This window comes from Rhinoraja longicauda, chromosome 20 (genome assembly GCF_053455715.1).
Source record: "Rhinoraja longicauda isolate Sanriku21f chromosome 20, sRhiLon1.1, whole genome shotgun sequence".
In the NCBI taxonomy this organism is placed as follows: Eukaryota; Metazoa; Chordata; class Chondrichthyes; order Rajiformes; family Arhynchobatidae; genus Rhinoraja; species Rhinoraja longicauda.
This window is the reverse complement of record NC_135972.1, coordinates 13,429,499-13,456,076: the sequence shown is the minus strand read 5'-3', so window position 1 is coordinate 13,456,076 and position 26,578 is coordinate 13,429,499. Positions and strand designations below refer to the sequence as shown.

At 45.1% G+C, this 26,578-nt stretch overlaps 1 protein-coding gene across 2 annotated transcripts; it reads left to right on the top strand.

Annotated features, from left to right (window-relative positions):
- The first annotated feature begins 1,098 nt into the window (after positions 1-1,098).
- Positions 1,099-26,480, top strand: sinhcaf (SIN3-HDAC complex associated factor). 2 transcript variants are annotated; one of them, XM_078416979.1, is made up of 7 exons: positions 1,099-1,237; positions 6,623-6,724; positions 10,745-10,904; positions 11,024-11,123; positions 14,601-14,727; positions 22,778-22,928; positions 23,327-26,480. In XM_078416979.1, the coding sequence occupies exons 3-7, from the start codon at positions 10,777-10,779 to the stop codon at positions 23,487-23,489; spliced, it is 669 nt and encodes a 222-aa protein (XP_078273105.1). In that variant the 5' UTR covers positions 1,099-1,237; positions 6,623-6,724; positions 10,745-10,776; the 3' UTR covers positions 23,490-26,480. The 2 variants fall into 2 exon arrangements, with proteins under 2 accessions (XP_078273105.1, XP_078273104.1); XM_078416978.1 differs by having other exon boundaries at positions 14,601-14,733.
- The last annotated feature ends 98 nt before the right edge of the window (positions 26,481-26,578 follow it).

The following is a 26,578-nucleotide window of genomic DNA, read 5'->3' as shown; positions in this document are numbered from 1 at the left end:
TCAAAAATAGACGTAACTCAGAATAAAAAAAATATATACAGAAAAACTGTGTAAAAACTATTCGTGCATTCTTAGTGTCTAAACATTCAGTAGCGTCATTCTCGGTCGTGGTCGCACCTATCGTTGAACATAACAAATCAATATTTTGCACGCATGAATGACTGAATCAGCCACCAAGCTCTGCAATCCACAATTTCCTGCCTTTATGTTACACTGTCACCTATGCACTGCGTGTGTGTGTTTTTGTTTAGTGGAGATCCCTGTACATCAACGCTGGTGCAGAAGAGGTGACAAGGTACAGCCGGGGTTTGATACAGAGGCTGTAAACACTTCTTTTCAAGCCAGCCCTCACATTTTATTTGGGATTGGGAAGGAGGGGAATCCTCTGCTCTTGTTTGTCTGTCTGCCTGCCTGCGACACAGGCACATTCACTCCTCCCTCTTTCCAAGCACAGTCCAAACATCCTGTGGCGTCAGGCTGTGGGTGGGAGGGGAAATGAGGGAGGGAGGGAGGAAAGAGTGAAGGGAGGAAAGAAGAGTGGGGAGGGAGGAAAGATAAGAAGGAGAGAAAAGGGAAGAAAGAAGAGTGGGGAGGATGAAAGGAGAGAGAGAGAGGGGAAATGAGGGAGGGGAGGGGAGGAAAGGAAGGAAGGAGAGAAGGGAAGAAAGAAGAGTGGGATGGAGGAAAGGAGAGAGATAGAGGGGGGAGGTGGAAATGAGGGAGTGGAGGGAGAAAAGGAAGGAAGAGTAGGAAGGAAAGGAGAGGGAGGGGAGGTGGAAATGAGGGAGGGAGGGAAGGTGGGTGGGTGGGAAGGAGGGAGGGAAGGAAGGTGGGTGAGAAGGAGGGAAGTGGAGGGGGAAATGAGGGAGGGGAAGTGAGGGAGGGAGGGTAGGTGGGAGGGAAGGAGGGAGGGAGGGAGGGAGGGAAGGAGAGGGGAGGGAGAAATGAGGGAGGGGAGGTGGGTGGGAAGAAGGGAGGGAGGGATCGCCGCATTTCCCGCGTTCCTCTCTTCCCTTATTTGGCTTTGAAACTGACATCATCTCCCCGATGCAAATGAATTTGATTCAAGAGATTTCAAAGGCTTGCGCTTGCGTCTGCGCCGAGCCTAGTCTCCCCCCTCTCCTCCTCCCTCCCTCCCTCCCTCCCTCCCTCCCTCCTCCCAGCCAGAGGGGAAGCGGCAGCTTCACCTACATCAGCAACGAGGTTGCAAAAAGAAAGTGAACTTCAGGCTCCTTCGGTGAGTGCGTGTCTGTCTGGTTTTGTGTTTTTGTTTTTGGGGAGGGTGATACAACCCCCCTTCTCTCATTCCTCCCCGGGGTTAATGCGACCAGCCCCAGCAGGCTAGCTGGCTGGCACCCCCTGGCAAGTGGCGCCCTTGTGTTGTGCTGTAAACTTTTTGATCTTGTTTGAACATCAATGTTTGCAACAATGAGCATAACGTGGGCGCCCACCGCCGCGCCGCTACAACGCGGAACCTTGTTGCCGATCGCCAACAGGCTGTCACCACCCTCCTCGCAAACCCCCACCAACCCCCCAAAAAAAGTTCATCTTTACAGATTTACTCTTTTATCTGCTAGTGTTTTATTTTGTTTTAAAAAATAACAGCATTCCGCTCCACCCCCTAAATCAGTAGCGAGTGGCGTGCGTTACCTCCCAACAACAGTGGCACGACTACTTCTTGCATTATTAAATAATCCTTTGTTACAAGTAATTACAGATTATTTTGTTGTTGTGTGTAGTGGAAATTAAGGAAGAACTTTTGTGTGTGTGTGTGTGTGTGTGTGCTGTAAGTCTAGCTACGCATTTTCCCTTTCTCTCTGTGTGTGTGTGTGTGTGTGTGTGTGTGTGTGTGCTGATGGCGTCTGACTTGTGGAAGTTCAAACAAGTACACTTTTTATTGAAATTGTGTGTTTGGGGTGTAACAAGAAGAGACATTGAGGTGGGTGGGTGGGAGAAGGTGCGATGTTATTGTCCGGGAAGATTGATCCCTGTGTGTGTGTGTGTGGGGAGGGTTGATACCGCACGTAGACATCAGACTCCAAGCTTGAGACTGAAAACAAAGGGCAGCGTGAATCCACGCAGTATCCAACACATGGAGAGAGCGAGAGAGAGAGAGAGACCCGGCTACAGCAACGCTACTAGCCCCTTCCACACTATTCCCCCCTTCCAGTTACATTTGATTTTTTATTTTCAATCTTCCACCCCCCCCTTGTCTGCTATGTAAACCATTGTCCATTCGGATGCATGTTCGCCTCCTGACACAACGTGCTTGAATTATGTGTGTGTGGGTGCGTGTGAGATTTTTTTTTTCTTGCCCCACGTTTCGCTGTTAATTCGCAACTCACTCAAAAGGCAGCAGATGCGAACCACTTTTGATCCGGTGTTTGTGTCGCAGAGTTTCCGGCGCAATGGGAGAGAGAGAGAAAGAGAAATATAGAGAGAGAAAGAGAGAGAGAAAGAGAAAGAAAGAGAAAGAAAGAGAAAGAAAGAGAGAGAAGGAGGGAGGGAGAGAGAGAGAAGGAGGGTGGGAGAGGGGGTTTGTTGATGAATGCCCTCCTTTTTGTTCCTGTAAAAGAACGTGTTGGAGATTTCAGCGAGAAAGGCACACGAACAAATACAAACATACAAACAAACAAACGGGCCATCGAAGGCAACGTGTGTGGAGAGGAGGGGGGGGGGTTGATGGTTTACACAAGGGAGGGGCGGGTTATTTTCGTTGTAACACGTTACCACGCCGGTGGGGAGAGAGAGATACTAAGTAGCATCTGTTATGTTCAGCGAGCAGACAGCTTGTCTGCACGAAATTGGGTCAGTTTCCTCTCTCACCCGCCGCTGCAATGGACAAGGAGCAAGGATGGGGCTCGCTTGTAATCCAGCTCAGGGTTGGTTATGTTTGAATGAAAGGCTACTCCTGTGTTTAGAGCGTGGGAGTTCAGAGTTTGTGGTCGGTGCTTCTGGATGTCAAATGCTTCGACCACGTTTGCAGTTTTTTGTGTGTGCTGCTCAATAAACAGGAGAGAGGCAGTCAACCTGACGTTAACTCTTCCCTCATTCCATGTCGTTCAAATGGCTTCTTTGATTTTCTGGCTCTTATTATTTTTAAAGAGTTTTTTTTGTAATGCGTGTATCTAAGTGGCCGCTGTACAGAACGTGCAACCCCGAGAGTCTTGGAATTCCCTTTGGAGGAATGTTCAAAATTGTGAGAGAGCAAATAAAGGGAATCATGATTTTGACTGCACAGTGGGCAGGTAGTTAGTTGCTGCACTGAGATTACAGGTAGTTGCTGAAAGAACCGAAACTGGGAATGAAAGATGTTGTTTTCTGTAGGAAGTATCTGCAGATGCTGGTTTTAAATGAATATGGACACAAAATGCTGGAGTAACTCAGGCAGCATCTCTGGAGAGAAGGAACTGGTGACGTTTGGGGTCGACACCATCCTTCTGACATGTTGATTTGTTCAGTAGGATGGTCTGAACGGCAGATGAAAGTCGACAAGGTGGCTTTCAAAAGCTCAAGGGGGGGGCAAACCTTGGAGTTGTGTGGAAGTGGGATTAATTGAATACTTCTTGCGATCCCTCAGTAGAAGTGGCGAAATATGCTTGGATTCTGATTTGCCCATGAGGATTGCACATTCCCTCCCAAAGGCTCCAATTGCCTTTGCTGCCACCTCCTCTGGCCTGGTGGCCCTTTGGGACTTGCCCCTCTCTGGTTCTGTCCATGGTGATTCTTTAGCTATTTTTTGCTGTGACTTTTACCATCTGGGCCCTGAAGCCACAATTCCCCGACAATTCTACCTCCGTCAGAAAGGCGAGGCTCTGTTTAAATCCAAGCTCTCTGGGGCTAACCTGTATTGATGGCTCCTTTGTTGAAGCAAGGAACTGCAGGTGGTGGTTTGCACAGAAGGGCACAACGTGCTGGAGTAACTCGGCGGGCCAGGCCGCATCACTGGAGAGCACGGAAAAGTCTCGTTTGGGATCGGAACACTTCAGTCAGAAGAAGGGACCTGACCCAAAACATCACCTATCCATGTTCTCCAGAGATGCTGCCTGACCCGCTGAGTTACTCCAGCACTTTGGGTCCCAATGGCTCCATTGCTCTGCGCGGCAAATCTCCTCTAAAGCACTTTGGATTGGTGCATTGTATTGAAGTGTGGTGTTATGACCAGGATATTGATGTAGTTCAATGAGCTGGTTGTGACGTCAAGGATAGATTTTGTATAGTTTAGAGATACAGCGCGGAAACAGGCCCTTCGGCCCACCGAGTCCGCACCGACCAACGATCCCCGCACATTAACACTATCCTACACACACTAGGGACAATATACAATTATACCAAGTATACAAACCCAAGCCAATTAATCTACAAACCTGTACGTCTTTGGAGTGTTGGAATTTTGTGCGTACGAGAGACAGTGGACCAGGAGTGATAGAAGCCTTTCGTGAGCTGAGTATCAGCACGGCAATGTATTGTTTCCGATCACCGTATCCTTGGCTTGTTGTTGTCAGGTGACTGGGTCCCAAAGCTCTGCATCACTGGGGTTTTCTAAGTACAGCGTCTGAAGCTATTGTGGACTAATTGATAGAGACTGATCTAGCTGCGATTACTCAACAGCTCTGTTACCGTTGGATTGCGCAACCATCAGGATGATGGGAAAACAAGTTAAATGGATCTTATTTTTATTGTTGAGAAATTACCAGTTTCAATTGGTGTTAAAACAGACGAGTCTGGGGGTGTCAGTGGCCTTTCAGTGCAGTGTCCATCTTCACAAGTGGAGAGTAACAACTCGAAAGCTGATAATGTATTGAATCAAGTGCAGTAAAGAACTGCTGATGTTGGTTTACACCAAAGGTAGGCACAAAAATCTGGAGTAACTCAGCGGATTAGGCAGCATCTCTGTAGAAAACCGAAACCCGAAACGTCACCTATTCCTTTTCTACCCGCTGAGTTACCAGCATTTTGTGTGTACCTACTGCATTGAATCAACTGCTCAGAAACCGGCCATTTGGCCTGTCTGCTCACTGTCGGTATTTATAGTAGTCACATCATCTTCCACTTAAGATCATAAGACATAGGAGCAGAATGTGGCCACTCGGCCCACCGATTCTGCTCTGCCATTTCATTATGGCTGATTCATTTTCCCCTCTCAAACCCATTTTCTTGCCTTCTCCCCATAGCTTTTGACACCCATACTAATCAAGAACCACCAGTCTGCATCTACAGTTCTGTATGAAGAAAACCTTTTTTGATGTAGATCAACATTTAGCTTTCTATCTGATTATTCCAGATGCATTAACAAATGCAAACAATATTCACATGCTCTAGTCCAATCTCCTTTTTTAACTTTAAGCTCTTTCTTAAGATACATGTATAAAACCACTGTGCACATATTTTGTTTTTTATTATTAAGATAAAGCATGGAAACATGTCCTTCTGCCCACTGGGTCCACGCTGACCAAATGATCACCCATAAAGTAGTTCTATCCTACACACTGGGGGTAATTTACAGAAGCTAATTGACCCACAAACTTGCACGTCGTTGGAATGTGGGAGGAAACCAAAACACCCAGTGAAATCCCACGCAGGTTACGGAGAACATACAAACCTCGTACAGACAGCACCCGTAGTCGCGATCGTAGTCGCCTGGGTCTCTGGCGCTGTAAGGCAGCAACTCTACCGCTGCGTCACTGTGCTGCCCTTATGTCCTATGTCGACATGTGTCAGAGACCATGCCAGAACCAAGCTCTTTTCCTGTTCTGGTAAAGATCTTTGACCTACATTGTTAACTCTGTGTCCCTCTCCACAGGTCCTGCCTGACCTCCTAAGTGTTTACTAATTTTATTCCATATTTTCATTGTCTGAATTTTTCAATTCTGATTTGGATTTGTGTGCAATGACACATGCAAACAGTTTACACACACACACACTCCGATTAAATCTCCTTTTCTAATTTTATTCTCTCTTTATTAAGTCTGTACTTTTCTAAAGGGCAATGCCCTGGTCTGTTCAACCCTTCTTGCTGTTTCTTTCTAACTTCAACATTCCTTTTTTTGCAGACTCTAAACTCTATGATGTTTAGCTGTGCACATCAGCAAGAATCTACCTTTAATGGGGGGGGGAGGGGAGTTGACTGAAGATGTTATGATCAAAGTTGAATATTCTATAATTGATGTGGGCAGCACAGTGGAGCAGCAGTAGAGTTGCTGCCTTACAGTGCCAGAGACTCGGGTTCGATCCTGACTGCCTGTGCTATCTGTACGCAGTTTGAACGTTCTCACTGTGACAGCATGCAATTTTATTTGGGTTTTCCGGTTTCTTGCCACGTGGAGGTTTGTAGGTAACTGGCTTTTGTAGATTGTTCCTCAAGTGTAGGAGAGAACTAGTCGCTGATCGCTGGTCGACGCACACTCGGTGGGCCAAAGGATCTGTTTCCACACGGCTTCTCTACATTAAACTAAAATCAATAAGATCCTCTCCTGTTATTTCCAGAGTGCCTGCCCTCCCAGGCTTTTCTCTCAGATATTTAGGATGGATGAGGGACATGCAAATATTAAATCAGTATTTCATTTAATTTTCCTTTACCACAGGTGGTTGATACTAACAGATCTTGGTGTTCTGATTTAAGATAATTCACCACGGAGTTGGCAGTCCAGGAAACGAACTAAAAACAGCTCGTAATAAGGACCACGATATTGAAACACGGCAGTCAACAATTAAGTATATAACGGTATGTACAACTGAGAAACTGAGCAGTACTGAAGTTCAGAACCATACATGAATTGCAAGGTTTAATTAAGTCCTTCAAGACTTGTGAAACAATGGAATTTGAAAACACAATATTGGAAAAGAAAGTAGGCTTCACGGTGGCACAGCGTTAGAGTTACTGCCTTACGGCACCAGAGACCTCGGTTCGATCCTGACTACGGGTGCTTGTCTGTACTGAGTTTGTACGTTCTCCCCATGACCTGAGTGGGTTTTCTCCAGGAGCTCTGTCCGTTTTTTTCCCACACTCCAAAGATGTAGAGCTTTGTTGGCTGATTTGCTTGGTAGAATTGTAAATTGTCCCTGATGTGTGTAGGACAGGCCGAAGGAGGGCCTGTTTCCACACTGAATCTCTCAATAAACTAAACTAAAACTTTCATTTGTATAGAGTCACAGGAATGTCCCAATGCACTTTACATTAATTAAACACTTCTGGGATGTAATTTTTGTTGTTGTAATGCAGCAGTTAATCCACATATTTCAAACTGCTCTACAATAGAATAATCTCTGGAAAAATCAGGACTAAGCAGTAAACATTGCAGGACATAACACGTCAAAAAGGAAGAGAGAGAAGGTGGTGATTGAACTGCTCTACTTATCAGATCGACCAGAAGAACAGCAATGGATAGATGGTATAAAACCCGGGCAGGGATATTAATTACTTTGCACCTGTAGTCAGCGGGAAGATGGATTAAATGGACATGGCACCGGAAAATAAGATTAGAAATGATTGATCTAAGCACATTTTACAAGAGGTGGGATGTTAAATAAACCAATCAAACTCGAAACAAACTAGTAAAATTGTTGCAAATCTCGGAGGATAGACTCCCTGCACATTTGCACCCTCACATATTGAAAGAATCTGGAGTGTAGAAGATGTACGATTGGGCACATTTAATCATTTATTTATTTTTTAAAAGCTGGTGAATAATTAATGTTGCACTTAAAGAGGGCAATAGAATTTGTCCAAGGAACCAAGGGCTATCCAGCCTGGTATTGGCATGATTCCCATTCCAGGAGAAAGTAATAAAACATCCGATATAATGAATATGCAGGGTGGATTTCAGGGGGGGGGGGGGTAGAGGAAAGGGAGTTAATTGACCAAGTTGATTGAATTCTTTGAAGAGGCAACAGATTGGTAGATATTGGTAATGGTGTAATATATCTGAATCTTTAAAAGGTTTTTGAAATGGTATACCAAAATGAATGAATAAGACCTGACCTTCCATAGTCTGGGGGCAAATGATATTATGGGGGACTGGATAGAAAATTGTATGAGGTTAAAGAATGGCAGTTCAGAATGACAGAAAATGACAAACGAGGTGCATTGATGATCAGTGCAAAAAAAATTATGTTTAATTGTTATTTATATTAATGATTCTGACCAGTATCAGAAGTGCAGCTTCTGAATTTGGGAACTTAATTGAATTCAGGGAGTGGTGGAGGACCTCCACAATGAACTAGAAGAAAGCATTAATAATCCTTGCAGGAGGCTATGTATTGCTTGGAAAATGTGAGTCGAAATGAAGTAAATTGATAAGTTCGGCTTGCATTCGACATACAGTGATGCGGGTTTTGGCAAAATACAAACCAAGCTCTGGTTTATCTTTTTGAAGGCATAGAATGAAAAGTAGCGAAGATATGTTAAATGTATCATACATTGGCTGGCCCACGCAAACTATGTTCTATGCTCCACAATGCATAGTATTCATAGGATATAGAAGCGGTGGATAGGGTCAGTAAGGGATTTAAAAGGATGATGCAAGGATGAACGTGCTTGCTAGGGGAAAAATGCATGCATTAGGTCTCTCAGTGAAGCATACTCGAGGGTAACCTAATGGAGAAATAAATTCAGGGAAGGTTTTTGAGCAGCAAGCGTGTTTGCACAGGTGGAAGGTGGAAACTATTGCCATTCAATGTTATGTGGTTGCAAGGTGATCACACAGAGCGCATGGAAGTAACCAGAGAGTAGTGAGGATATGGAACTCCTGTAGGGAGCAGTTGATCCATTGAGTACCGATGATGTGAAGGGCAGCATGTGAGGAGGATGGGCAGGCAGTGGCTCTATTGATGTGTAGAAAGGAACTGCAGTTGCTGGTTTATACTGAAGACCGTCACAAAGCGCTGGAATAACTCAGTGGGTCAGGCAGCATCTCTGGAGAAAAAGGATGGGTGATGTTTCGGGTCGGGTCTGACGAAGAGTTCGGACCCGAAACGTCACTCGCCCTTTTTCCCCGGAGTTGCTGCCTGACCCACTGAGTTACTCCAGCATTTGGTGTCCATCTTCTCTATACTGATGCGTTGGCAAGTACTGCAAAGGATATTGCATCTCTTCAAAACTATGGCAAAGGATATTGCATCTGGGGAGGACTGATGGGGGCATTGATAGAATCCCTCATCAAAAGGTAGGTCTTTGGTGCAGTGCAGCACCTCCATGGAACATCACTGAGAGTATTGCCCTGGTAGATCCATTGAGTCCTTAGGGATGAATGTGCTTGAATATGCAGCTTGGTGACATTCAAGTGAAATGCCAGCTCCAGCTAGAAATTCAAATAGACATTAAAGTCAAATATTGCAGAGCTCAAACAGTGGTCAAGTGGGCTCTTTTTCAATGGATGCATCACACAATTTGAAACTATTTCTCCTGCACCCTTGCGTTTGGGAGCATGGACGACATATATTGCGCTTGCAGTGTTCAGTGATCAAGGAGACCAGCCAGATTCACCCTACATAAAGCCAGGCTCTGCGGTGAAAGAATGCCATGAAACAGCCCGGTGAGATTAAAATGCCAATAACTGAATGGATTCCAGAGGAGAGCTCCATTGGAATGTATAGAATTCTTCCAGGGTTGGATGAGGCAACTGAGGATCCTGATATTGTGGGCCCGTGGGTAAGATGGCGGTAAATGGGGACCATGACGTGAAAAATGTCATTGTTCAGAGAGAAGGTGGACAAAAAATGCTGGAGTAACTCAGCGGGTCAGGCAGCATCTCTGGAGAGAAGGAATGGGTGACGTTACGGGTGGAGATCCTTCTTCAGAGGCATGTGAACGTTCGGGATTCTCCACCCCATCCACTGTGGAGTGTAGTCGAGGCTGAAAAGGGATTACCTGACTCTCAGGAACAAGTTCTGGGTCAGGTATCAACACTCTGAAGTCTGGTTGAGGTTGAGACTCTGAAGAAGGGTCTCGACCTGGAATGTCACCCATTCCTTTTCTCCAGAGATGCTGCCTGTCCCGCTGAGTTACTCCAGCTTTTTGTGTCTACGGTTTAAACCAGCATCTGCAGTTCCTTCTCACACAAAGAACTAATGTGAAATGGTGATCGATGAACAGTGTGAACTCGGTGGGCCGAAGGGCCTGTTTCCATGCTGCACCTCTAAGCAAAACTACAGAGGACACAGATCGGCACAGTGGCACAGCAGTAGAGTTGCTGCCTTACAGCGCCAGAGACCCAGGATTGATCCTGACTGCGGGTGCTGTCTGTACAGAGTTTGTACGTACTCCCTGTGACTGCGTGGGTTTCCCCCAAATGCTCCAGTTTCCTCCCACACAACAAAGAAATACAGATTTGGAGGTTAATTGGCTTCTGGAAATTGTAAGTAGTCCCCCATATGTAGGATAGAGCTCGTGTATTGCCATATTGTCCCCAATATGCAGGATAGAGATCGCTGGTTGGCGTGGTTTCCGCTGCATCTCTAAACTAAACTACTAAGGAGATGAGTGATGTTATTTTCTTCATGCTGATCCGGGAGCCCTGTCTGTCCAACATGTCCTTTAGGTCTCAGCTTAATGGAGGTTCAGTTTCTCTCCCCCCTTATGTTCAGGGAATAAACCTGCACCTTTGCCATTACCTCAGCTGTGCATTGAGCTTCTTGCTTACGCTAAGCATAAGGACTTGCAAACACTGAGAGTGATGATGGTTTTCCAGCACTGGCCACAGTTTCGATGCTTTGGGTATAACCGCATGAACTCTCTGGTTTTCAGGTCTCCCATTTTGGTGTGAGTTTAGCCACAAGATGTTTGGTTTCCACAAGCCGAAGATGTACCGGAGCCTGGATGGTTGCTGCATCTGCAGGGCCAAATCGTCCAGTTCACGGTTTACTGACAGCAAGCGCTACGAGAAGGACTTCCAGAGCTGCTTTGGGTAAGGATGGGAAAAACTAAAACAGCCAATCCAATAAAACGCTGTCATTGTGTGGATGAAGGTGATCAGGGCAGGCCTACTTATTGCTCTCTCTCTCTCCCTACCTTTGGACCTTTCAGGTTGAATGAAGCCCGCTCAGGAGAGATCTGCAATGCCTGCGTGCTCCTGGTCAAACGGTGGAAGAAGCTCCCTGTGGGATCCAAGAAGAATTGGAATCATGTAAGTACCGAGTGGAAGCAAATAGCAAACTGCTGGAGGAACTCAGCACAGCCACACAGCTGGTAGAGCTGCAGCCTCACAGCGCCAAGGGAACCGGGTTTGATCCTGACCTCCGTTGCTGTGGAGTTTACAAATTTTTGTTTAGTCTAGAGGTACTGCATGGAAACTGGACCTTCGGCCCACCGAGTGCACGCTGACCAGTGATCACCCCTTACACTACCGCTATCCTACACACTCGGGACGATGTACAATTTAACCAAAGCCAGTTTAACCCACAAACCTGTACGTCTTTGGAGTGTGGGAGTAAGCCGGAGCACCCGGAGAAAACCCACAGGGTGAGCAAACAAACCGTCCGTACAGGCAGCACCTGGAGTCAGGTTCAAACCCGGGTCCCTAGCGCTGGAAGGCAACAACTCTCCCACTGCGCCACAGAGCTGCTGCCTCGCAGTGCCATGGTACCCGGGTTCGATCCTGACCTCAGTTGCTGTCATTGTGCAGTTGACAAGTGCTGTCTCTGACCCTGCTCTGGTTTCCTCCCACATCCCAAAGACGTGCGGGTTTGTAGGTTAATTGGCCTCTGCAAATTGCCCCAAGTGTGTAGAGGGTGAATGTGAAAGTGGGATAACAGAGAGCTAGTGCGAATGTGTGGTCGGTGTGGACTCGGTGGGCCAAAGGACCTGTGTCTACACTAAACTAAATAAATGAACAGTCAATTTTTGGGGGGGGGGGTGAGAGGGAAGATCTGGGGAATGGGTGGGGATAGAGGTACTGAGGGGATAGTGATTTAAACAACAATCCAACGGCATGAAGCCAATGTTCTTGCTGTTTGATTCTAGACTATTGAGGCAGACTATAAGTTGAGTGGTCCCAGGATGTAATGGAAAGGCTGGGTAAAGGCTTACTGAAATGTGGCATTCATTCTGTTATTGACTGAACAGATGTGATTTGTCTGTATGCTTGTGTTTACATCCACTTGTTTGTATGTGAACATGCCCTCTGCTGGTGCTACGTCAGTTGCAAAGGGATGCGCAGAGACCCAGTTCCATGAGTTTGGTAACCAGTTGGAGGGGATGGGTGCAGTAGACCTGTTCATGGGCAAACATGTGACTTTGCTCACGGAAGGAGTGTTCATGGTGTTTGTCAGCATGTGGCATCTTGAGTAAGTCCTCCAGAGCGAGATTGTAAAGATTGGAGTTTAATCCGAGCAAGTGCGGTGTATTGCACTTTGGGAGGTCAAATGTTGGGGGGAAATATTAAATTAATTACATGACAGCGTTAATCTACAGAGGAATCTTGGGGTCCAAGTCCACAGCTCCTTGAAAGTGGCAGCACAAGTACTCAGAGTGGTAAAGAAGGTATATGGTATAGTTACCTTCATAGGTCAGGCACTGTATATGGAGTGGAAGTTAGTGGAGTGGCTATTACTAAGGAGAAGGTGCTTGGGAAGCTGAAAGGGCTGAAGGTGGGTGTCACCTGGGTGACTGCACCCTCGGGTTCTGAAAGAGGTGGCTTTAGAGATTGTGGAGGCATTAATAGTGATATTTCAAGAATCACTCGTCAGGATTCTTGGAAATTTGCCAATATTACCCTGCTGCACAAGAAGGGATCAAAGCAGAATAGTGGGAACTATAGGCCGGTTAGCCTGACTTCAGTGGTTGGTAAGATTTTAGAGTCCATTATAAAGGATGAGGTTACTTTAAGTAAACAGCAGGACAGACAAAGCAGAGTCAGTGGATGTTGTTTACCTACATTTTCAGAAAGCCTTTGATAAGGTGCCACACGTGAGGCTAGTAAGGAAGATGTGATTCCCATGGTATCAAAGGGCAGATACTAGCATGGATAGCAGGTTGGCTGGATGGCAGAAGACAAAGTGTGGCAATAAAGTTTTATAAGACTTTGGTTAGGCCACATTTGGAATATTGCCTGCAGTTCTGGCGGGCCTATCACAGGAAGGATGTGGGGGCTGTGGTAAAAGTGCAGAAAGGTTTGTCTGAATGTGTCTAGGATTAGGGGGTATTAGCTACAGGGACTCCTTGGATAGACTTTGATTGTTTTCTCTGGAAAGCTGGAGGCTGTGGGGAGATCTGATAGAAGCATATAAAACTTTGGGAGGCATAGATCAAGAGTGTTTTATTGTCATATGTCCCAAACAGAAACAGCACAACAGAATGTGTAAATATAGTACTCTGTAAACAATATAATAAATGGGGGGGGGGGGAAACGTTCTCATGTATGGTTTGTGGTTGGTGTAGATACGATGGTGGCATTTAGGGGGCTTTTGGGTAGGCAGGGAATGGAGGGATATGGATCATGAGCAGATCGATAAGAGAAGGTGGTCTTGGCATCATGTTCGGCACAGACATTGTGGGCCGAAGGGCTTGTTCTTGCTTTACTTGTCTATGTTCTACAAGGATTTGCTGCCAGGTCTTAGACAATAGACAATAGACAATAGGTGCAGGAGTAGGCCATTCAGCCCTTCGAGCCAGCACCGCCATTCAATGCGATCATGGCTGATCACTATCAATCAGTACCCCGTTCCTGCCTTCTCCCCATACCCCCTCACTCCGCTATCCTTAAGAGCTCTATCCAGCTCTCTCTTGAAAGCATCCAACGAACTGGCCTCCACTGCCTTCTGAGGCAGAGAATTCCACACCTTCACCACCCTCTGACTGAAAAAGTTCTTCCTCATCTCCGTTCTAAATGGCCTACCCCTTATTCTCAAACTGTGGCCCCTTGTTCTGGACTCCCCCAACATTGGGAACATGTTATCTGCCTCTAATGTGTCCAATCCCCTAATTATCTTATATGTTTCAATAAGATCCCCCCTCATCCTTCTAAATTCCAGTTTATACAAGCCCAATCGCTCCAGCCTTTCAACATACGACAGTCCCGCCATTCCGGGAATTAATCTAGTGAACCTACGCTGCACGCCCTCCATAGCAAGAATATCCTTCCTCAAATTTGGAGACCAAAACTGCACACAGTACTCCAGGTGCGGTCTCACCAGGGCCCGGTACAACTGTAGAAGGACCTCTTTGCTCCTATACTCAACTCCTCTTGTTACGAAGGCCAACATTCCATTGGCTTTCTTCACTGCCTGCTGAACCTGCATGCTTCCTTTCATTGACTGATGCACTTTGGGCTGTGTGTGTGGCTGGTTTGGGGGACTGGAACAATCGGGTTCAGTAACATGGGCATGTATCTTTCCCACTCCCTTTAAACTAACTAAATCTACCATTGTTGAACATGCAAAAAAAAAAGTGAAATAAAATTGTGTTTGGCCATTAGTTGGAGTAACATCTGATACTGTTTTAAAATCGTCCCTCGCCTCTGGTGCCAGATTATTGGAGTCTCGCCACTGCTTCACAATTCCCTCGTCAAAGTGTATACTGTTATTAGCTTGGTCTGCCATAATTTTCGCAACACTAGCTCGGGTGGATATCTCAGCCTGGACCATAACCAAATGATGTCTTGCAGGTTGTAGATGTTCGTGCAGGACCAAGTTTGAAGACAGCATTGAAACCGAAGAAGGCAAAATCCCTCACTGGGAGCAGAATAAAAGCCAGTCAGATCAGCAAGATCCAGAAAGAGCTGAAACGTCAGAGTAAGTGTGCGTCCTGATTTTTCTTTTTCACTTTCCACTTATTTCTCTTCAAGATACACTTGTAAAGGAGGTGCTAACACCTTTCTACTTTAGAGATACAGCGCGGAAACAGGCCCTTTCGCCCACCGAGTCCATGCCAACCAGCATTCACCCTGTATACTAACGCTATGGGTCCCGTATTGAATGCCCCGGACGCTGCTTGTATCTCTTGGCCTGCAACCACGTTTAGCTGATTTTCGCCACTTCATGTGGTCGGATAGAGGGCTGTTGAACAAAGATTTTCTGAGACAAAGCAAAGGCCAACCTTTTCAGCATCACCTGAGCTTGTCACATCGGTGATGCTTCAGTAAAAGAGACCCTGGGTTCTACAGAGGGCTTGAGTACAAAACCAAGTGTGTTGTTGCAAAGCTGTAAATCTTTGTTTGGGCCTCATCTGGAACTGACATCACACTTTTCACCTCAGATCCACTTTTCTTTTTTTTTTACACTTTAATCTTTATTGCTTTTATATACATACACAAATAAAACACACATATAACAACGAAACTTACAACAGTTCAGTTTACAATTAATGATGCAGTATACAGAACTATTTTCTTATTAAAACATTTTCCAATAACTTGCATTATTGTCAATAAAATTATACAGTGTTTATGTCTTTATTTCTATACCTAATCCATTTTTCCCATTTTCTGTTAAACTCGTCATTTTCTCCATCACAAATATTTCCTGTACTATGTCTAACCATTGTGTAAGTCTGGGTGTGTCCGCGACAAGCCAGTTTCTTGTAATGCCCTTTCTGCTAGCTGGAAGTAGGATTTTAACCAAGTAATGATCTTCCTTCAGCACCACTGTAGTTATATTACCCAGGTATAAAATGGAACACTTCTTGGAGACTATATATCCTAATACCTCCTTTAATACTGAATTCACTCTGTCCCAAAATGGTTCTATTTTTGGGCAACTCCAGAAGATTTGTGCATGATTTGCATCTGTATGGCCACATTGCCTCCAGCATGATTGTTGCCTTAGAATTTGCTTGCTTTTTATGTTAGGCGTAATAAAGAAACAAATCAAAATTCTCCAATTAAATTCTCTCCATTTTTGTGAATTAGTGGATGTCTGTGGTGTTACACACATGTTTCCATTCTTCTTCTGAGATTTTGATGTTCAATTCCTTTTTCCCACTTAAATTTTACATAAAATGTAGTTTTAGCTTGACATTCCATTAAACTATGATAAAGTTTAGAAATAATCCTTGATGTTTTTTGATGATACGCATTGACTATCACTTCTACCACTGGATTCTTTTCTTCTGGTGCCTCCCTTTTTACTTTTTTGTTGTAATATTCTCTCAGTTGGAGGTATCTAAACAAGTCTTGGTTCTGAAGAGCAAATCTGTCCTTCAAATCTTGAAAACTTCTTGGGTCTCCATTTTCAGTAACAGTACAGAATGCAGTCATTCCTTTTTTCATCCACTCTTTAAATGTTGAGTCATACATCCCTGGTTTAAATTCACTATCCAAAGCTATCCATTTTAACACTTTTTGTCCTTTATTCAATTTAAGTTGTCTGGTAAGAGTGAACCAGGTTTCTAAAGTAAATATCGTTATTGGGTTGATTATACTCCTGATATGTCCAGGAAGCGCTTTTTCTCCCAAGAGTGTTTGGATGTGGAAGTCAGGGATATATGTCTCAATCTCTTTCCACCTCGCTGTGTAGCTATCCTCACACCAATTAATTAGTGGTCGATGTTGGGCTGCATAGAAATATATCCTAAAATTTGGAAGTGCCATTTCACCTTTGTCCTTTGGAAACTGGAGTGTAGTGTATTGAACTCAAGCCTTCTTTCCTCCCCAAATAAATCTAGATATTAATTTATCCCATTCTGTGAATTGTTTTAGTGGTACCTCTATTGCAGTGATTGAAATAAGTACAATAGCCTTGGCAAAATATTCATTTTCACCACATTTTTCTTACTACTAAAATCCATTGGGTAGGTGGACCATCTTTTTATATCCTTTCTTATGTTTTGGTTGATGTGATTATAATTGGCCCCATACAACATTGATATATTTTTCGTTATATATACCCCTAGATATTTGATTGATTTTGAATCCCATTTAATATTATACTTTTGATTGATTTCTTCTGGAGGAGCACAATTAAATAGGAGGATTTGAGTTTTTGAAATATTCAATTTATATCCTGCACAGAAATTAAATTTCTCTATGATCCCCATCATCCTTGGAAAGGAGGTGTTTACATCCGTGAGATACATCATTACGTCATCTGCAAAAAGACCAATTTTATGTTCTCTGTCTCTTATAGTTACTCCCCTCAGTTCCCTATCTTGACGGATCATTTGAGCCAATGGTTCAATATATATAGCAAACAGGGTAGGGCTAAGACAACATCCCTGTCTCGTTCCTCTTCCTAACACAAATCTCTCAGTTAAGGACCCATTCACCTTTACTCTTGCAGTAGGTTGCTGGTAAATTGCTTTAATAACTTGAATTGAATCTTCGGTAAAGCCAAATCTTTCTAGTGTTTGATATATAGAATTCCCAATTAACCCTATCGAAAGCCTTTTCCGCATCTAGGCTTATCAGGACAGCGCGCGTACTTTCAATAGACAATAGACAATAGACAATAGGTGCAGGAGTAGGCCATTCAGCCCTTCGAGCCAGCACCGCCATTCAATGCGATCATGGCTGATCACTATCAATCAGTACCCCGTTCCTGCCTTCTCCCCATACCCCCTCACTCCGCTATCCTTAAGAGCTCTATCCAGCTCTCTCTTGAAAGCATCCAACGAACTGGCCTCCACTGCCTTCTGAGGCAGAGAATTCCACACCTTCACCACCCTCTGACTGAAAAAGTTCTTCCTCATCTCCGTTCTAAATGGCCTACCCCTTATTCTCAAACTGTGGCCCCTTGTTCTGGACTCCCCCAACATTGGGAACATGTTATCTGCCTCTAATGTGTCCAATCCCCTAATTATCTTATATGTTTCAATAAGATCCCCCCTCATCCTTCTAAATTCCAGTGTATACAAGCCCAATCGCTCCAGCCTTTCAACATACGACAGTCCCGCCATTCCGGGAATTAATCTAGTGAACCTACGCTGCACGCCCTCCATAGCAAGAATATCCTTCCTCAAATTTGGAGACCAAAACTGCACACAGTACTCCAGGTGCGGTCTCACCAGGGCCCGGTACAACTGTAGAAGGACCTCTTTGCTCCTATACTCAACTCCTCTTGTTACGAAGGCCAACATTCCATTGGCTTTCTTCACTGCCTGCTGAACCTGCATGCTTCCTTTCATTGACTGATGCACTAGGACACCCAGATCTCGTTGAACTCCCCCTCCTCCTAACTTGACACCATTCAGATAATAATCTGCCTTTCTATTCTTACTTCCAAAGTGAATAACCTCACACTTATCTACATTAAACTGCATCTGCCATGTATCCGCCCACTCACACAACCTGTCCAGGTCACCCTGCAGCCTTATTGCATCTTCCTCACAATTCACACTACCCCCCAACTTAGTATCATCTGCAAATTTGCTAATGGTACTTTTAATCCCTTCGTCTAAGTCATTAATGTATATCGTAAATAGCTGGGGTCCCAGCACCGAACCTTGCGGTACCCCACTGGTCACTGCCTGCCATTCCGAAAGGGACCCATTTATCCCCACTCTTTGCTTTCTGTCTGTTAACCAATTTTCTATCCATGTCAGTACCCTACCCCCAATACCATGTGCCCTAATTTTGCCCACTAATCTCCTATGTGGGACCTTGTCGAAGGCTTTCTGAAAGTCGAGGTACACCACATCCACTGACTCTCCCTTGTCAATTTTCCTAGTTACATCCTCAAAAAATTCCAGTAGATTTGTCAAGCATGATTTCCCCTTCGTAAATCCATGCTGACTCGGAACGATCCCGTTACTGCTATCCAAATGCTCAGCAATTTCGTCTTTTATAATTGACTCCAGCATTTTCCCCACCACTGATGTCAGACTAACTGGTCTATAATTACCCGTTTTCTCTCTCCCTCCTTTCTTAAAAAGTGGGATAACATTTGCTATTCTCCAATCCACAGGAACTGATCCTGAATCTATAGAACATTGAAAAATGATCTCCAATGCTTCCACTATTTCTAGAGCCACCTCCTTAAGTACTCTGGGATGCAGACCATCAGGCCCTGGGGATTTATCAGCCTTCAGTCCCATCAGTCTACCCAAAACCATTTCCTGCCTAATGTGGATTTCCTTCAGTTCCTCCATCACCCTAGGTTCTCCAGCCCCTAGAACATTTGGGAGATTGTGTGTATCTTCCTCAGTGAAGACAGATCCAAAGTAACAGTTTAACTCGTCTGCCATTTCTTTGTTCCCCATAATAAATTCCCCTGCTTCTGTCTTCAAGGGACCCACATTTGCCTTGACTATTTTTTTCCTCTTCACGTACCTAAAAAAACTTTTGCTATCCTCCTTTATATTATTGGCTAGTTTACCCTCGTACCTCATCTTTTCTCCTCGTATTGCCTTTTTAGTTAACTTTTGTTGCTCTTTAAAAGAGTCCCAATCCTCTGTCTTCCCACTCTTCTTTGCTATGTTATACTTCCTCTCCTTAATTTTTATGCTGTCCCTGACTTCCCTTGTCAGCCACAGGTGTCTCTTACTCCCCTTAGAGTCTTTCCACCTCTTTGGAATAAATTGATCCTGCAACCTCTGCATTATTCCCAGGAATACCTGCCATTGCTGTTCTACCGTCTTCCCTGCTAGGGCCTCCTTCCAATCAATTTTGGCCAGCTCCCGCCTCATGCCTCTGTAATCCCCTTTGCTATACTGTAATACCGACACTTCCGATTTTCCCTTCTGCCTTTCCATTTGCAGAGTAAAACTTATCATGTTGTGATCACTGCCTCCTAATGGCTCTTTTACCTCTAGTCCCCTTATCAGATCAGGATCATTACACAACACTAAATCCAGAATTGCCTTCTCCCTGGTAGGCTCCAGTACAAGCTGTTCTAAGAATCCATCTCGAAGGCACTCTACAAACTCTCTTTCCTGGGGTCCATTTCCAACCTGATTTTCCCAGTCTACCTGCATGTTGAAATCTCCCATAACCACCGTAGCATTACATTTTTGACACGCCAATTTTATCTCCTGATTTAACTTGCACCCTAAGTCGAGGCTACTGTTTGGGGGCCTATAGATAACTCCCATTAGGGTCTTTTTACCCTTACAATTTCTCATTTCTATCCATACTGATTCAACATCTCCTGATTCTATGTCACCCCTTGCAAGGGAATGAATATCATTCCTTACCATCAGAGCAACCCCACCCCCTCTGCCCACCTGTCTGTCTTTTCTATACGTTGTGTACCCCTGAATATTCAGTTCCCAGCCCTGGTCCTCTTGTAGCCATGTCTCAGTGATCCCTACAACATCATACTTGCCCATGACTAACTGAGCCTCAAGCTCATCCACTTTATTTTTTATACTACGCGCATTTAAGTACAACACTTTAACTTCTGTATTTACCTCCCCTCTCACATCGTTCACAATTGGCCCTGCCCTTAATTTCTTTTCCGCTCTAGAACTTCTGTTCCCATTCTTCCGAGAGTCTTTTGCAATATCTCCTGTATTCCCTTTTACCTCATCTTCATATTCACAATTTGTTAACCCCTCCCCCCCACTACTTAGTTTAAAGCCACAGGTGTCACACTAGCAAACCTGCCTGCCAGAATGTTTGTCCCCCTGCTGTTAAGATGCAACCCGTCCCTTTTGTACAAGTCACCCCTAGCCCAGAAGAGATCCCAGTGGTCCAGAAATCTAAATCCCTGCTCTCTGCACCAGTCCCTCAGCCATAAATTCATACCCTCTATCTCTCTGTTCCTGGCCTCACCAGCACGAGGTACCGGTAGCAGTCCAGAGATAACTACCTTCGACGTCCTACTTCTCAGCGTTTTTCCCAACTCTCTAAACTCCCGCTGTAGCACCTCCTTCCTCTTCCGCCCGACGTCATTCGTGCCCACGTGCACAACGACTTCAGGTTGATCGCCTTCCCTCGCTAGGATTCCTTTTGAATCTTGTGTATTATATGTAGGGTTCTTCTAATACTGTCCTGTGTTTGTCTGCCTATTATAAAACCAGTCTGGTCTTCATCAATTAAATCTGGCATGAACTTTTCAAATCGTTTGGAGATAATTGAAGAATATATTTTATAGTCCACATTTAGAATTGATATCGGCCTGTAGTTGGTACAATTTTCCTTGTCTTTGTTCTCTTTGGGGATTAATGTTATAATTGCCTCTTTCCATGATGGGGGTGTCTTGCCTTCCTTGATGATCCAGTTAAAGGTTCTCAGAAGAAGTGGGTTCAGCTCATTCCGAAATATTTTATACCATTCTATAGGGAAACCGTCGCTGCCTGGGGCCTTGTTTGTTTTCATCCCACCAATTGTCTTCTCTATCTCCTCCAGTGATATTTCTGCTGTGGCAGCAATGTAATCTGGATAGATACAAAATGCAGGAGTAACTCAGCAGGTCAGGTAGCATCTCTGGAGAAAAGGAACAGGTGAAGTTTCGGGTCGAGACCCTTCTTCAGACTTTCCTTGCACTCTGTATTGAAGGTGGGATATCTTTCTGGTCTGTGGTTTCATTGGCACCTGGGGGAAAATTTATGGTGCCACATGGATGCCTTAAATAGAGAGAGAGACTGGAATTCTGCATTAGGGTGCTGAGAAACCTCCTCTAGTTACATTCCCTGTCCAGCCAGGCAATGGACTGATAAGAGATCATTAGGAGTGATTCACAGAAGGGCTTTGATGGTGTAGATGGGGAGAATTGGAGAAGAAAGGTTTATCAAGTATCAGGGAGGGTGGAAAGACATTTTTCACACTAAGTTATGATGATCTGGAATGCAAGGTCTGCAAGATGGGTTTTTTTAATGCCCATCACAATGGGCAGAATGACATAAATAGAGTTGAACTGGGGAAAGGTGTGAATTGAATGTTGATGGGGACTTTGTCATACTGCTCCTGTTGTTTCCTTTCCTTCTGATTTACGCAGATTAGGATTTGAAGTACGGCTAGTAGTAATGATAGAGAACAGTACAGCACAGAAACGGACCCTTCAGCCCACGATGTTTGTGCTGAACATGATGCCAAGTTATACTGATCTCATTTGCCTGCACGTCACCCACATCCCTCTACTCCTTGCACTGCATGTACATATCTTAAAGCCTCTTCAACGTCATTATCGTATCTGCCTCCACCGCCAGCCTTGGCAATGCATTCCAGGTCCCCACCACTGTGTGTAAAAGAAAAGAACTTGGCCTGTGCATCTCCTCTCACCGTATACCTATGCCCTCTAGTGTTGGACATTTCCACCCTGGGAAGAAGATTCTGACCGTCTACACGATGCTTCCCGTCATTTTATATATTTCTATCCAGTGTCCCCTCAACCTCCGTTGTTGCAGAGAAAACAATGCAAGTTTATCCAACCTCGCATAGCTGAAACCCTCGAATAGTCATACAGCGTGGAAACGGGCCCTTCGGCTCAACTTGTCCACATTGACCAACATGACCCATCTACACTAGTCCCACCTGCCCGTGTTTGACCCAATACCCCTCCAAACCTGTCCTATCCATGTACCTATGCAAATGTTTCTTAAAGGTTGCGATAGTACCTGCCTCAACTACCTCCTCCGGCAGCTCATTCCATACACCCACAACCCTTTATGTGAAAAAGTTACCCCTCGGGTACAAGGGTCTCGACCCAAAACGTCACCCATTCCTTCTCTCCTGAGATGCTGCCTGACCTGCTGAGTTACTCCAGCATTTTGTGATACCCCTCAGGTATTAACTCTTTACCCCCTCACCTTAAACCTATGTCTTTTGATTCTCGATTCCCTAACCCTGTGCAAGAGATTATATGCGTCTATCTGATCTATTCCCCTCATGATTTTGTGTAGGAGGCAATCTGGTAAAAGTATACTAATGTCTTTACTAAAGGTAGTGATTTTCTTCCTTGACTGTAGACTCGGATGCTCACAGTACCACCTCCAGTATGTCCCCGGCACAGTCTCCCTGCTACAGTAACCACTCGGACGAGGGATCTGACACAGAGATGGCGTCGGGGTCCAGCAGGGTGCCAGTCTTCTCCTTCTTGGATCTCACATACTGGAAAAGGTGAGTAGAAGTTCTTCCGATGAGCTGCAACCATACCTTGCGTTGGAGTCACCTCAGACGGATGATGGGGATCTGTTTACAGGAACTCCCTAACGTTCAAATGAAGCCCATTCATTTGTCCGTTTGTTTGCAAGTAGTGTCATGTTCTGGAACAAAGGCAGACGAATGCCGCCCCCCCCCCCCCCCCCCGCAGATTGGAATCGGAAAGGGATTATTGACGCGTCTTGCAAGAAACGAAAGCTGTATCTCTTAAACAAAACTAAATTAAGCTCTCTGGAAATTGCATCCAAGTAGGGTGAAATGTTCTAATGCTCCAAGCTTCCCGGTGTATGTGTGGCAAAGTTGATACCACACATGTCTCTTGCTCCCATTGTAAACCTCTTCGTTTTAACCTCTAGGCAAAAAGTCTGCTGTGGGATCATTTACAAAGGCCGTTTTGGAGAGGTGCTAATTGACCCTCATCTCTTCAAGCCCTGCTGTGGCAACAAGAAGAGGGCGACGGAAGCCCCTGAGCAACAGGCGGTTCAATCCCCCTCGGCTTCGAAAGACGACGAATGGTGAACTGGCTCCTTCAGACAGAGGGAGGGGGAGAGACGAAAGTAGGGCCAAAATTGCATTGAAAAGATTGTGTTTGTCAGAAAGTTGGAGTGAATTGTAAAACTGCCCAAATGAACTGACCTGCCAAAAAGACTGACAATTAAGTTTCCCTGGGAGTTGGGTGGGGGAGGGGGGCGGGGGGGAGGGAATCCATTGATTTTTCTTTTTGATTTAAAATAAATCTGTAAATTGTTGTATATTTCATAAACTGCACGCTTATTAAGTGGAGTGAAGCGTGCCTGTAAAGTGCTATTATTTAGGATTTATATCTTTTGATTAGTAATGGACTTTTCTCTTGTGCTGAGTGAGTGGGATTTGGGGGAGAGAGTGATTGTTGTATTGTAGCTGCCACGTGTTTGGAAAGCATTGGTGGTCCTGATTGTGGGCAGGTGGAGCAAGGTTTGCCAATTCTATAGTTGAGCCACATGGTCTTGAAAGGACTGTGCTCTTCTGATGCCCTACGCATGCTCAGTTGTCCAAGATGCACCAAAACAACTCTGCTTCCACTGAGATCGGGAAGCAGAGGATGGAAAGCCGAAGCATCAGCTGTTTGGTTCTGTCCCATTGAGAACATTCTTGGGATGGATGAGGAAGGGTTCACTTGGCTTGTGGCAATGTCCCCTTTATTTCCCACCACCTGGAAGCTGAGATAGTTGGGAGCGGAGAGGGACAACACTGTATCAAGTAACATAGCCTGGCACATTCCGAAGAGGCAAGGGGTAACAAGGGAAAGGGTTTCTGCACAGGACGTGGGGTTGTATTTGTAATCGGTTTGTGACAGTATTGGTCTGGCTGTTATATTTTGCTCGCTTCTTGCAGTTTTGAAAAGTTTTCAATTTCGCCATCTGGCAAGCGGGTCAGGGTATTGTTTCAAAGCGGCACCTCAGTCTGTCAAATCTACACTTAGACCTTGAACGTGACAAGTGACCAACCTTCTTTCTCGCCCCCCCATTCCCCGACCATCATTATGCCTGAGGGAGGAGGCGCTGACAATGTGGCAGAAATATAACATTCCTCCCTGTTCACTGGACTTACCGAAACAAGTAGAGAGAGGCCCCACTACTTTCAGTCTGAAGAAGGGTCTTGACCCGAAACGTCACCCATCCTTTTTCTCCAGAAATGCTGCCTGTCCTGCTGTGTTACTCCAGCACTTTGTGCCCATCTCTTGCCACAACAGATCTTAATATCAGCCCCACCTCCAGATACTGGAATTCCTAATTGGATATACAAAAGGGAAAGATGTTATGAGTTGAGAGCTGCCATGTTGGAACTCCCACCTTTCTTTTATATGTAACTGTTTGTGAGCTGTGCAGTGCCAGATTACAAGATATACCATTGTCTCGAGGCACAAATTTATCCTCCACCACCACCAGCTACTGTAATTTCCCCCTTCCTGAGGGATCTACTCAAGTTTCTAAGTTCTCGGAGCAGAATTGGGCCATTCAGCCTATCAAGTCCACTCCACCATTCAATCATGGCTGATCTATCTTTCCCTCTCAACCCCATTCTCCTGCCTTCTCCTCCATAACCCTTGACGCTCGTACTTTTCAAGAATCTCAATCTCTGCCTTAAAAATATCCATTGACTTGGCCTCCGCAGCCTCTCTGGCAATGAATTCCACAGATTCACCACCCTCTGACTAACAAAATTCCTCCTCATCTCCTTTCTAAAGGTACGTCCTTGTAGTCTGAGGCTGTGGCCTTTGGTCCTAGACTCCCACGAGTGGAGACATCCTCTCCACATTCACTCTATCCAGGCCTTTTGTTATTTGTGGTCAATATTTCTGTGCACATGTGTGACCCCAAGAGATCTGTGTTGATGTACTGCTTCAAAGTACAAGGTAATTTTTCTCCAGCTTCCCTGTCCAGCAGAGGCTACTGACTAGCAGTGGGGAAACCTTCCTTCGCGGTTTTTGGAAATGTGCGTGCTGCAGCCACAACTTTGACAGAGCATTTGTTGACGTGTGGGGGGGAAAAATGCTCTTTGCTTTCCCGATATTGGTTTCCTCGCACACAACCCTGACCTCCGTCCTTCAATGGCGTCGAACATAGCTGCAGGTTCCCAACCCAAGACTGAGAAACTTCATGACGACCCTAGATGCCAGTCCTAACTCTGCAGCTAAACAAATGGATTCCATTAAAAGTAGGAGGGTGCGAAGGCGAGTGTTGGTGTTGTCAGCTCACTGATGTTTTGAGGGGATGGGGAAGGGAGAGAGAGAGACACACACAAAGACGGGATTTATATGCAATATTTGCAAAAATCTGGAGAGACTAGCAGAGGTGGGGACAAATTGGACAGCTCTTTGTAAAGAGTTGGCATTGTTGCGATGGGCGGAGTGGACGTTTTGATGTAAAACTCTTGAGCAGCTGATCCGACCCGTGAGCCACAATGAGGAGCTGCGGTATTGCATTGAGGTGCGGTGCGATAGCTGTGAATGTGGCAGCATACATCTTTGAGGGAGTGTTGTATGTCCAGAACTTGGCTCCTGTCAAATTGGCATATTGAGCCATTATCAAAAAATGAGGACGAGAAGACTACTGCGGAAGCTGCAGGTATTAGTTGTTGTGCTGAGGGCTTTCCTCTCAGGTCATGTTGTTTGCATGCGGGCACATTGAGCATCAGGATGGAACGCGTGTCGTGATGGGGCATGTGACGTTAAACTGCCCAGGTTATCCTCGTGGCTGGGTCTAGACACGTGTTGCCCCCTGGCTGAGCAGCTTGTATGAGTGTGAGCGTGAGGTCTGGCTTGGGTTCAGATTCACTCCCAGAGCTTCCTTCCCTACCACTCTATTTATTATTATTTATTTTTATTTCCTCTCCAGCAGAAAACGCCACTGTCTCCTTCCCCTCCTTGACCTAGCTTAGTGCAGCAGGATGTATTTTAGTGATGCACTTTGTAATGTATTAGAGATCTATGGAGCCAGTTTTTTGTACTTTTTTTATACTGTTGATATTCTTCTACTCAAAATTTTTTTATTAGTCTGAAATAAAGTAGACTGCTTTATAAAGAAGGTTCTTGTGATTGTTGTTTGTCTTGCTGTGATATAAGATGA